This window comes from Anoplolepis gracilipes, chromosome 2 (assembly GCF_047496725.1).
Source record: "Anoplolepis gracilipes chromosome 2, ASM4749672v1, whole genome shotgun sequence".
NCBI lineage: Eukaryota > Metazoa > Arthropoda > Insecta > Hymenoptera > Formicidae > Anoplolepis > Anoplolepis gracilipes.
In genome coordinates, this window is record NC_132971.1 from 14,626,674 (window position 1) to 14,640,489 (window position 13,816).

Here is a 13,816-nt window from a genome sequence, read left to right on the forward strand (position 1 = left end):
AAAATTTTCAGTCAAAAGTATCAGGAAAAAATTATAGCTATCATCTTCGGATTTATATGAAAAACAGAATAAAATATATAATATAACAATACATTCTATCGAATACATTCTACTTTAATTCATCATCATTATCAAAAGAAAATTAATATTATAATTGAGAAAATCTGATAACTTTTTACAGTCGAAATTTTGCGGAAACCAATCCTAACGAGAGGAAATAATTGATTAAATTCATGTAATTTCACTGTTTATTATCACACTTACCGGAAACTTGCTGCTATGAGTCTGCAAACTAGCCGCCTGTTGAGCCTGACCCGAACTCTGCTCCTCCCCATACAAAGGTGGCATTCTGTATTCCGGTGCGAAGGGCTGCCCGGCCGCGCTTCGAACTTGCCCGTTCTCCGCGACGCTGGCCCTTTCCGGACCGGAAGTTGTTCGCAACGACGAACGGTCGACTACCGTCTGTTCCCGTTGCTCGTCCTGCTGACTGTCCTGATGATTCTTCTGATTGTTCGACACCGGCTTCGGTGGTGGCACTGGCTTGTAAGGTCCCTCTTCATCTGTAACAGGAAAAAAGATACGATTTAAGAATATTTATTAATTCTTTGTTAAAAAGAATTTATATATTTAACTTTTTAATAAAATGTTTCACATAGATTGATATAATTATATTTTACTTTTTTAAAAGTGTATATTATGCATTGCTTTCCTGCATTTTGAACACATAAATAAAATCAGTAAAGTAGTGAAATAAATTCTAATATATTCAGCATCACAGCGATGCAGCGTAGAATATCCCTATGCCTGACGTGAATGTGTTAAATAATTTATTCAAAGGAAAGGCATATATTTAGGAAATTGTTATGTATTATACATAGGTACACTGCAAACTACGTCAAGAATATTTTATATCCGTAGATAGGAAACACAAGGTATCTTCTATTAAAAATGATGAAAAATTACGCGATAATATTTACGTAAACTGGCTATTTAGTTGATAAAAGATCAAATTGCTAAAACTTCACTATACAGCGTACAATTACTGCATGTTAATTACAATAGAATCTTTGCTTAGATATGCTTGCTTTTTCAATTTTTTCCTTTGTTTTATGCACTAAAGAGTCATGCATATTATATTTTTGACGCAATTATAGTAAGATCATAATAAGTTGGTTACACGCGTATATATTTACATTACGTTACATTAACGTCATATTATATTGCTACAATACCCTAATTACGTTAATTTTGCAGAAGATGCACCATGTGATATACACGTTTCTACGTAACTAGATCGTGACTAAGGCTTTATATCGCCAAGGAGCTCTAAAAAATAGTAGACAACATGTTTGAAATAAAAAATAAAAATAGTTCGCATACTATTATCTTACTGGATTATAAATGATTATATTCACTAAAATAATAAATTATATTTATATAAATAATTAAATAATAATTTACATTTATATTTACATGGTAACTACATTTTATTTTGAGATATTTGAAATTTAATATATGAGTCAAAAATAAATATTTGAAAATTTCTAAATTTCTTATTAGAGGTTTATATAATTAATCAAAATAATTATTTTTCTTACATTGTATGAGCAATAAAATATATGAAAAAATATTATTCTTTTATTTTGTATTTTATTTATTCGTATGTGATTTTATTTCTTTCTCTCTTATAGCTTACATGTCTTTTAAATCTGCTTTCACACATATTTTATTAAATAATATTTGAAATGAAGTTAAATTATTTATATTTACTTGATTTCGTTTAAATTGCGATTAATAAATAAGTGCTAAAATAAATATTTTTATTTTATCATTTTCTAATTATTACTTTTTTTTAATCATTATACGTAACATTTTAAATAAGATTTGAAACAAACAAACAAACAAATAAATAAATATATATATATATATATATATATATATATATATATATATATATAATAGAAGGGAAATAATATTTAAAATAATTAATACAAAAGTTTAACAGTTTCAAATATTATTTAATATATATATACAAATTAATATTTAAATTAAATTTAATATTAAAATTTTTCTTATTCTTTTCTCTCTTTCTCTCTCTATCTCTCATATTTTTTTAAATTTATTATTTTAATAGATAATTTTGGTTATTATAATTTTAATATTTTCTATATAATATTTATAGCATTCTGTCATATTTTTACGAAAACTATAAAAGCTTAAATATTTTATTTAAGTAAACTATTACTCTCATAATTATTTGAATAGTCTGCATTTTAAATGTGTTTATTATTGGGTATAAGTTATATTATGTTTAACCGTTTCACGAACCGTGTTTCACGAACGCCTGTTGTCCATTAACCACCGATTAAGTATTTATATACCTTGACTCTGATTCTGCCGCCTGAGACGATTCTCCTGCTTAACTTTGCGGACGGTGGTGGCCATCGCGTGTTGGCTGACCATCTCTGACGAATACTTTCACAAATGCACTTCAAGTCCCTTGTTTTCACCCTGAATAGAAGTCCCTCAAAAGAAGTTAACGATAGTGACAAATTTCGGATCTCTTCAATTCGATGCGTGTTTCTTCAGATAATACGCACCTATTTCTCGCGCCCATAGTCGATTACTATAATCGTCAGTCTACGAATCTAGGGTCTAAAATAGGTCCTAAATCGTTGAAAAATATAATATATCGATCACGAGAAACATATACAGATGACTGAACCTTAAGTGAGGACCACCCAAGATGAGATTCGAATTAAATGTCCCTTCATCGCACATCAGGAAATTTCTCGTTTCACACGAGGAAGAGATTCGATGATGACAGACTACAACTGCTGCATTGGACACGATGAGCACTTTGTAAAATTACAAAGCTCGTTAATTTGTACCGCACATTTCAAAATAGTTTGGTCAATTTCTTGCAAGGAAGAAGACTGGACACTATTTTTCATTAAAGTATGTACATTAATTTTAGTTTTTGGTTTCATTAATTTTTTTTATACCTAATATACACATGAGACGATATATCATTTTAATTAAGGAAACATAGACCGATAATGCAATAAATTAAAACGTATGCTGTTTTGTAACGCAATTCCTCGAGAGGAATTGGGTTAATTAGCATTCTTTGCGATGGACTTCCGTTTCACAGACAACCCTTTGTCTCACCCACGAAAATTACACAGGTCTTATTTTCCCAAAGACTGTCATCATCTTGTCACTTTCACGCGAAAATGCTTATTGTTCGGCGTAGTGAAAACTCGCCTATTTTTCATGTAGTTGCGCACAAAAAGAAAACGCATTTAAAGTCGACTATACAGAATAACTTTCTTCGAGTTTTATTTCGCGAGAAAGTTCACACACACAAGTCTAAATTTTCAACGTATGTACTTTGGCAGAAATATTTCGAAACAATATTCCAATCAACAGTCCGAAACAAATCCAATTTTCTCTTCGATTTTCCAGATAAAACTCCAAATAATTTATCATAAATACGTTGGCGCTTTTTAAATTTCTACGCACTGTTTCTGAAATGGAAGTTAATATACAATGTCTCCCGCAAATTTATCGTCTTCTTTCTTCTTCGCGGGGAGAAAACTTTTTCTTTGTCATAGCTTAATGGCAAGCTTCCTCGAATGTTCTTTTTCTGTTCTCTCTCTCTCTCTCTCTCTCTCTTTCTTTCTCAATGATTCTTGTAATATCCAGTACGATCCAATTTATTCAACTGCTGCCTTGATTACTCGACGATGTTATTTGCTGCTCCCCGTGACTTCCGGTACTTCACAATAAAACGTACTTTATTTGCGACGTTAATGCAACCCCGAATAAATATTTCTCGTACATTTTTTTTATTATTCATTAACTTAGCTGTCATCCATTTTTAAGTCTATCATTCTATTAAATCAATTTGAATTTCCGCAATCCAAATTGTCGATTAACTTCACTTACTTTTTCGTTAAATCCACGGACGTTTAATTTCTTAATCTCTTATTTATCGATCTCAATAAAAGTCTACCAGTTACCGCGACACATCAAATTAAATCAATGCCCATCTATCTCTTCTAATTCAATCCTTAATTAGTTTACGTTATTGCTCTTGAATCCTCGGATTACTTTTCTCGGATCCTTTGTCCTCCTCCTAATCTTCCTTTCGTGCATCGGATATCCAACCGAAGGTGGACTAACACCCGAAGCTTTCATCGGACGCTCAATCAACTTTCTTCGAAATGTTACACTTTCGACCTCGGATCCTTCTCGACGAAGACGTGCACAGATTTTCTCGCGCAAGCTGTTCGCGCGTGACTCGCGTTCACGCGAATGCCAAACGCGCCGGTCGAAGGAAACGGATTTTCCTTCCTTCGCGCTGGAACGAGCGCCGCGTGCGAGCGTGTATAGCCACCTCTTTTAGAGAGCTGCCACGCTTGCCGGTGGAGCTCAAACTTTCCATTGAGTGAACGTCTGGTTCCGCCGTGCTGACTTCACTTCCGGTATCGTCCCACCACGAGGAGTCATTATAGACGCCTTGACGGGGAGAGAGAGAGAGAGAGCAAGACGACGAGCGGAGAGGGATGAACGAACGACTGCGAAGAGCAATTGCCAGAGCAATCGAGTGAGATAGTTGGATTGCTTGAAAGAAGGAAAGAGAGAGAGAGAGAGAGAGAGTGAACGATGTTGAGAGGAAAGAGAGAGAGAAGCAGAAGAAACAGACCTCCCGACACACGGGGATAATTTATTCCGCGTTCATACACGGCCGGGCTCGGCGACGCGCATCCGACGAATATCAAGCTGCTCTTCGTCGGTGCTGGGATCTCTCTCGATCACCGATCGTTAGATCCGGAGAGAACGCATGAACTCACGTCTCCACGACGAATTTTCGTTCCTCTCTTGTATTTATCGTTCGTGTATTCGAACCTCCGTGATCGCAGATTGTACTTCTCGAGTGAATAAATATTATTTTTTTATGTATGTGTGTAAACAGATAAAGAAAAAAAATATATAAATTATATTTTATACAATTCATTGAGATATACGCTTAGCTCGATGCACATAATTTTGGTGATATAATTGAAGTGCGCGTGTTTTAATGCGAAATGAATGATACGTTACTGAACCTCTTGTAATTATAGCTGCGTACGAAGATCGGATTTAAAGTTTCTTAATCGGATATGTGCCTCGCTATGGTTTAAGGATTAATAAGAGTTATGAGAAATTCTCTTATAATCCCTTTTGTATACTTAATAACTAGTTAAGAAGTTGGTAAAGTTTAATTACTTTTCGATTTAATTCAGTAAAATAGCTTATCTAATTCGTAAAACAGAGAACACAACTGTTAGTTTACCTTTTGAAAAAAATTAATCGCCCAATTTGTCAACAATTTAACTTGTAATTTTCTTAATTTGATTAAAAATCGAAATAATTGAATAATTTTAGTTTAAATATTTTTAATTATATTGAATTCAACATGCAACAAATGTTAAAATTAAAAATTTGCAATATTTTACTTGCTAGTAGAATTATTTAGAGAGACAAATAGACATATAATATAAATAATTTATTTCAATCCAATTATTTTTACATCTCACGTATATATAAACCGTTTAAAATATAAAAAGGTTAAATTAATCGTTTAGAAATATTTTAAAAATTGAAATAACATTTGTTGACAAGACAAATCTTATAATAAGATCAAGTTTGCACGCCACACAGATTTATTCGTCATTCGCGTGATTGACATATTCTGTCTTCTGTTCTCACGTCCTTGATTCAACGAAACTCGCAGCGCAATCACGAGCGACAATTTGGTCGACGAGCATTTTGTATCCAGCATCACGGGACAAATTATGGTTCGCAATTTCACGAGGGAAGGAGGAAAAGTCCACGTACGCGCCAACAACTCGTTTCATGGTTCGGAGAGATTTTCACCGCAGGTAATAACACGCTTGCGGCGCGCATTGGGAAGCAAAGAAAAAAAGACGCGATTGAAACGCAGATTAGTGGCCGTCGATTGCGTAGAATTATTATCGGGGATACGGCAACGATACGAGAAAATCGAAACGGCTTTTCACGATGACCGAGGGAAAGCTAATTCAAACGAAGATGAGACGTACGACGAGCTCGATCTACTCGCTTTTAATTTCTATCTCATTCAGGTTACACAAATCTCGAATATCCGAGTTCGTTGATCGTCGTTTTTGCCGTGTGAGACAGCCTAGAACAAATTCCCATCACACGCTTGATACATTTTTCTAATACAATTCGGGATTAAATATTGTAGATCTCACGGTCACGAGTCATGGCTTTCAATTAGAGATAGCCAGTTTTAATTAGTAGCTTTGCCAACGCTAGCCAGCTTCTGTCAATCCTAAATAAGCGCTATCCATCAATCAGTATTCGTAAGAAAATACTTGTGAAATTGATTGAGATTGATCATTCTTGCACTTGATTATCAGCGTAGTCAACATAAAATCTATAATAATTATGGAATAATTTAACTTTTGTAATTTAATTTCTTACTTAGAATTTATGAAAGTGTAACACAGTTACGTTTTTTTATTTGCTTCTAGAACCAAAGAGGTAAAAGTTATTGCGGCGTAGATTCACCCACTCGTTAATCTATCCATCGACGTCGTGATTGATCATCGTCTCAACGCGAGACAGTGAGATTACTATCTTCCTTAGCACTCTCGAGATCAATCAACAGATAGGAATTCGCCGTTATTGGCAGAACGCTAATTTTACATCCACCTATCGATTTTGCCGTTAAAATTTTTAAACAAAGTTTCTTTGAAATTTCCTTCGACATTAATTTTTCTCGATCCGCCAGCTATAATTACGTACGTTGATTTTTTTTTTTCAACGTAAATTTAATCTACCAGCAGCAAGTATTTCCAAATACGGGACACAGTAAGAGAATCGTAAAATCGACGACAAAACGCATCCGCGATCAAAACGCATCCCACTGCTGCTGCAGCGTGGGATTCGATTAATGATTCGCGCGCAGGATCTCGTCGATTGTATCAAAGAGTTGATATCACGCGCGTACGTGCGTTTCAATCGTTTCCTATTTTCTCGTTTCCTTCTTTTTTCTCGCGGCGAACTCGTTTCTCGATGAGCGCGATTCAGTGCGGCTGAACCGATATCCACATCCGTGCTTGTCGATCCGGAATTTTTAACGAACCGCATATACCTGCCGTACTTTTCGCGGCCGGCTTGATGACCGGCTCGCATCTACTATCGATTTCTGCTATCGAGCCTGATTATATTCGCGCGAAGGCGCGTCAGAAACGCACTTGGAAATTATACATGTGTGCTAGGTAAGGAATATTATTTTTAAAGAGAGTCGTAGAGTAACTCTGATAGTAGTTACGATATAATATAATGTAACATATTATACATACATGGTCGTAATGGTCACCATAATTGTTGAGTCACTTCCAATAGTTTGTGACAAAAAGAATTATAAATTTAAAAATAATCTATTAGGTATGTTACATAGATTGATATTTTTATAAAACAGCAACCTTAATCCACGTTTCAGTTGAACGGACCATATTCTTTGAATAAAGAATAAATTTCAATAATAAAAATTTAAAGAACACTAATTTTCTAATAAATCTCAAAATTGCTTTTATCTTTCCATGTGATATGATATTATTATACTTTTATATGATATTTTATTTTGTAATAACGAAAAAGATATGAAAATCGATTTAAAATAACATTATACATTATTATTTGTTTTGTGCTCTCTATATTATTAAAACTTTATGTATTCTATTTTAATTTAAAAATGGTATAATTTTATTTTGTAATAACGTAGAAGACATATAAAAACCGATTCAAAATAGTATTATGCATAATTATCTGTTTTAATGTTGTCTATATTATTAAAAAATTACATATTTTTATTTGAAAAATAATGCTAATTATTTGAGATTTTATTAAGAAGTGTATGTTATTGTTCTTTAACTTATAATTGTTATATAAAACTTATTTTTTATATAAGACTTATTAATTTATAATGATGGCGATATTATATGATCATTCTATATATATCAAAATATATAAGTCGTATTTCTTTCATTTATATAATTATTTAATAAGTTTAAAATTAACTTCCTTTTATCGATTTAATTTTTAATTATCATCACTAACATTCGCAGTTAAAATTTTCGCATAAATATATGTTTGTACAAGATTTTGCCTTATTTCGTGAATATAAATTAGGAAAACGTTAAATCGTTATAAAGGACAGGAATGTTTGGTTTCTCATGAATAATAATACTGTATTATGCATTCCTTATATAGTCTCCATAGCTATTATTTCTCCATTTTTCACAAGTTTCGTTGTTTGTACTTCATTATAGAAGAAGTTATCATTAATAGTAATAAGTTACTGTAGCGTTCATATTGTAATTTTTCTTGAAACATAAACAGTGTGATAAGATTTTGTTAATCAGAATGTCAATGGTCTTCAAATTCTCCAAATCAATTTGAAATCTATTTTCCATTAGCAAAAATTAAGCAATCGATGAATTTATATATAAGCAATTAAAAATACAGATATATTTAGATAGAGATAATTTATAAAGATGTGCGCGCGGATACATACATATGTATATAACAAGAACATAAAAATCAAAGATTAAAAAGATAGCGATTTATATGAAAACTACATTAAGGAAGCAATAATTCAAGATTGATTACAGAATTCAAATAAAAGATAGATACGAGAATACGCTCTCGGGTGCAATGCATCGTCTAAGTCTAAAACAATAAATTTCGCACGATCCTCTACTCGCTAACGCATTATTAAAGATGCGATTAATGGTATCTAGATTTCAACTTGATTTTACAAGCCTCCCTTCCGCCGATATTGCCGTTAGTTTCACATCGAGTATCGTTTCTCATCGAGATATCGTTGAAATAAATCTCGTACGTTTTGTGTAAAAAGCAATATTTCGCTTTTTCTGAAATTCGGGACGCAAGTTAATCGCGTTGATTTTATTCAATCGATATCATTGTATTGCCATCTTCATTTTAAATTTCTAGCATTAGATTAAATATGGTAGCAACAAAATATTGTAGACATCATTTAGTCACAGAATGACATGTATAAATACATATGACTAATATTATAATTATTACGTTATATATTTATTGGTCTGGCCAATCGTAAAATGTATATTAAAGATATAGAGATCCTTATACGAAGATCTTTAATTCACCTCAACGTTCAATGATCACCGCTCGTTCGCCTTCTCTCGTCTTTCTACTGGATTTTATGCAGTCTCTTAACCCTTTATCACTCGCTCGTTACCGCGATATGCGAGGCGTACGTGGGAAATGGCAAATTCGTTCCACGCCATACGCGACGCAGTCGCATTTGATGTCACATTTCAAGTATCTCGTCATCGTCGCGTTGCAAAATCGATAAGATTCCTTTACCGTCGTTGGACTTTTACTCTCATCGTTATTGTCGCGTGGGCGTCTGCAACGCCCGGGGAATTTCGCGTAGGCAGGGGAATTGTGTCTCTCGCTGTGATGTGGCGGGCTTTCATCCTGTTGGCGACGTACATACGTAAGCGTAACGCGAAAATTATAATTGTTTCTAGTCTTCAGAAGAAACGTCAAATACAAATTGTCAAAAAATAACAGAGTGAATCGAATGCATACACATATAATTGTACTTATTATTTCAAGGTAATATATAACTATACTCTTCTTCAACAATAATTACAAATGATAACGGAATCGTAAAGTAGCAGCTGATTAAATCAATTACTTTTTTAACGGTTTTAACATGCGAATGAGAAATGCGGAAAATACAATGGTCACACACGTCGTCGCGATGAGAACCGAAATGGTGCAGTGCTATCACCACGGTGGTACAGTATAGAATAGTGGTGAATGGCGAGTGTTTGCCACTTTTGGGGCGGGTTCCATTGACCGAGAATGACAGTGGACACACAACGGTGCTCGTGAGAAAATACACGTTGAGGAAGAAGAAGTCGACCAAGAAGAAGAAGAAGAAGAAGAAGAAGAAGAAACGGTGGTTACCGATGTGTGCGTCACGGTGAAGAATTTACATGGTAGGGTAGGTGGGTCGACCGAGGAACTAGACTCCACTATATGGATGTACTTAGACGACTCAACCATGCGTGCTTCCCCGGGCTCGCACGAGCGTCACAGGTGAGCTGAGAGACGCTCGAGAAACAAGTCCTGCATGCGTAGAAAAGAAAAAAGAACGTGGACGGCAAAGTAGGAAAAGATCCAGTCCCCCCCTTCCCCTCTTCCCTCTTTTCTTCACTCGCTCGCTAATCGTTGCTCCGCTCGTTATAGGGGATAGAAAAAAGGGATACAGGATAGTTCAAGGTTCATCGTCCATCATTTGCAGTCTTTAACCCCTGATGTGCCGACGACAACTTCCATAAAATTTTATTTCTAGTAATGACGCAACAGACACATATACATATACAGCATCTGATCTACAATTTTTTTTAAGTGTCTTGCGTATATCTTTGCTTTAACCTTTAGAGAACAAAAAGCTAATTTTTTGGCTTTAAACTTTAAATAAAAATATTTTTATATAAGGATTTTTGGAATTACTGAGTAAGAATCTGATATCAGAATTAAGATTTGATAATTGACAACTGTCAATTTTGCTGTCAACTCATCACACAAGACAATATTATTAAGTGCATTTAAATACTTATTCAATAAAATACTGATAAAATAAAAAGTACATATTTTATGTCAGAATTAGGATTTATATAATTATATAAAATGACAGTTTAAAACAGGCAGCATATTGCTATATAATCACCCATTATAAAAAAATCTTCATTATTTAATTTTTAATTTTTTTTTAATTTTTATTTTATTTTTACACAAAATAATGTTATTAGTATATATTTATAAATACATATTATATATTACTAGATGTATTCATAAATATAATAAATAAAAAAAATTTCTTGTTATAAATTGTAGTTTTGTGTCTCTCAATTTTGAAATTTATTTTTATAATAATATTGTGTGTAAAATATCTTTATAGTTATATTTATTATTTAATATAAATAATAATTTTATTAATATTTATAAAAATATTAAAATTGTTTCATGAAAATTTTCTACTCAATACATTTTGGAAAGTCATTTTTTACCTTTATGGTTTCAGATTTTTCGTAGTATAACAATCTGATATATATATTAAAGTTTTAAACTGAAAACTCTGAAAGTCGAGAAAACTTGCCTGTCCCCTTAAGGTTAATGCTAACTACTTTATTCAAACAATACACAAAACTTTTTATATATAAAACGAGATAACTTTTTTTAATATTCAAAATTTTTGAAACATTCTTGATAAAAGATTTAGCTGAATATTTTTGTTTCAATACATATACATATGCGTTTTTACAGTAAAATTACTTTATGCGTATGTGTATCCATTAGATTGTTTAATAATTAATCAATTATAAATAATAAATAATAAAATAATAATAAATTATATACTCTCTCTGCGTACAATCTTTACTCGATTTATTATGCATTGCTATTATGCATGTTATGTTGTTCAAATTTTTTAATTAGCGCATATAATAATGATATAGTTTACTGCATCACATGCTCAAATATGCGTCATTATAAGCAATTCACTGATTCATATCCGTATCATTTCCCTCTAATAACTTTAAGTATCAGCTACATTTTACTAAGAATCTTATATCATATTACTGTTATTATTATGACGTTATATACACTATCCTATTATATACATATATCTAGAACTTGTCTCAAATTAAACTGATCCCTCCCTCTCTCCCTCCCTTTCTCCCTCACTCCCTTTCTTGCTCCCTCCCTCCCTCTCTCTCTCTCTCTCTCTCTCTCTCTCTCTCTCTCTCTCTCTCTCTCTCTCTCTCTCTCTCTCTCTCTCTCTCTCTCTCTCTCTCTCTCTCTCTCTCTCTCTTTCTATTTCTATCTCTTTCTTCCTCTCTTTATAATATTTATTGCCTTTCCAGTAACGTCGCATGCCTTCTTTATCGTAGCCTTGCAATCGCGCAATATGCGCCAAATGAGTACACAACGGCTCAAAAGGAAAATACGAGATTTATGATTAGTTTGTGTGCGTCGAAGAAGAGGATGGCCAAGGGTTGGATCAAGGAAACGAATCGCTCTATGCTATGCTACACTCATATAGTCGTTAATCGAGTGTTTCTTCGCCGCAGGAACAAAACTGTGTCGATACTATCAACAAGCGTACAGAAGGGGAGTGAACTGACCGTAACAATTTGCCTCTAACGATTTGTAAAAGTATCGATTATAACCGTTTTATCAATGCGAGAGAGAGAGCACCCTCAAAGATAATTAAATTATAGCCCGACCCCGTAATATCGCGAAAGATTTTCGATAGCGGTATCTTTAACGCTTGACGTATAATTTGATATTTAAATTAAAATCCGATATTTAAATTAGAATCCGAAAAATGAATATTTAAAATTAATATTTATATTGCATATACAGATTTTTTTATTTAAACAATCTATATGTTTAGAAATCAGTAAATATTTTAGATAAATAAATAATTTTATCTTTTGTAAAATAAGTAGAGGGTAACTCTATAATAAAAAAATTCTTCTGTAAAAATCTTCGGAAGAATAATTCAGATGCGTGTACGCTTAGACACAAGAAGATCGCGCGTCAGGATAGGAAAGCTGATGAGAATGGATGATAAGACAACAGGTCCAGCGGTGGATCTGTCTTATGATAAAAAAAAGGTATGATCCAGCATAGAAAGTCATAATCAAGCATAACTTTTCGCAAATCGGATGTAGATTCATCGTGTTTTACACCGTTTACGTTATCAAACCGGTTAAATAACTCGTGCATATTCAAATCGCGACGACAGCAACTGATACATATTCCCTCGCATGTAGCATCCATGCGCACGTCTCCGATGGATCATTTTAAAGTCTCGTTTACGACGAATTAATACGACATATTTAATACCACTTTATCCGCCAACGTATACTCTTTATTATGGGCTTATTATAATATTGTAATTTAAATACCAGTTCTTTGCATTGAGGTCCAGAGCGAACAGCATATAATTATCTTTTTTGATTGCTAATAAAAAGAATAAGATGTTGGAGGAAAAAAACTGCAAAATTTTGAAATCTTTCTTATATATGTATATATCGAATTATTCATATATTTATAACGTAAATGTATACTACTTATTTTATATGACATATATTATATATACTACATATTATTTATAAAATTCTATACATGTACGCAAGAGAAAAAAATATATACCTATTGTATATACATATATTTTTTGTGTTTGATTACTCATATTTTGCACAAAACTGCTTTTAAAATAACATTATATTTAAAGTAAGAAATAGGTCAAAGACTTTTGGCGCAGTTTCTGGTCAATAAAGATAGAAGCAGGTCACTAATGGATGGTTTTAGCAATGTTAACTTTAATTTCTTGCTTCTTTCTAAAACATATATATATATATATATATATATATATATATATTTAATTAATAAAACTTTATTGTAATCTGACTAAGATACGCGACTAATGTATGGATATGTAATTAATTATTCTCTGCGAATAAAAAACTAATAAAAAAGTAAAAAAATCTTAAAAAATAAATTTTGGAAATATTTACGCGGGCTTATTTGCCTCAAAATTGCAGTAATATATATATGTGTATAATTCTCTGAAGACACACACGAGAATAAATTTTTTACACACGTACATATATAAATATATTATATAATTAACTGACGTAAAACAAAT

The 13,816-nt window shown here is 32.5% G+C and overlaps 1 protein-coding gene across 6 annotated transcripts in view; it reads right to left on the reverse strand.

Moving 5' to 3' along the window:
• Positions 1-13,816, reverse strand: part of LOC140673991 (uncharacterized) — a 51,362-nt gene that overhangs the window by 22,614 nt on the left and 14,932 nt on the right. For 3 of the 6 annotated variants that reach the window (XM_072907284.1, XM_072907317.1, XM_072907307.1), the window contains one exon: positions 265-560. In XM_072907284.1, the coding sequence (XP_072763385.1) occupies positions 265-560 (296 nt within the window). Of the gene's footprint in view, positions 1-264; positions 561-2,381; positions 3,474-13,816 lie in introns of those variants that run through there. The other 3 variants (XM_072907294.1, XM_072907274.1, XM_072907300.1) reach the window with 3 other exon arrangements.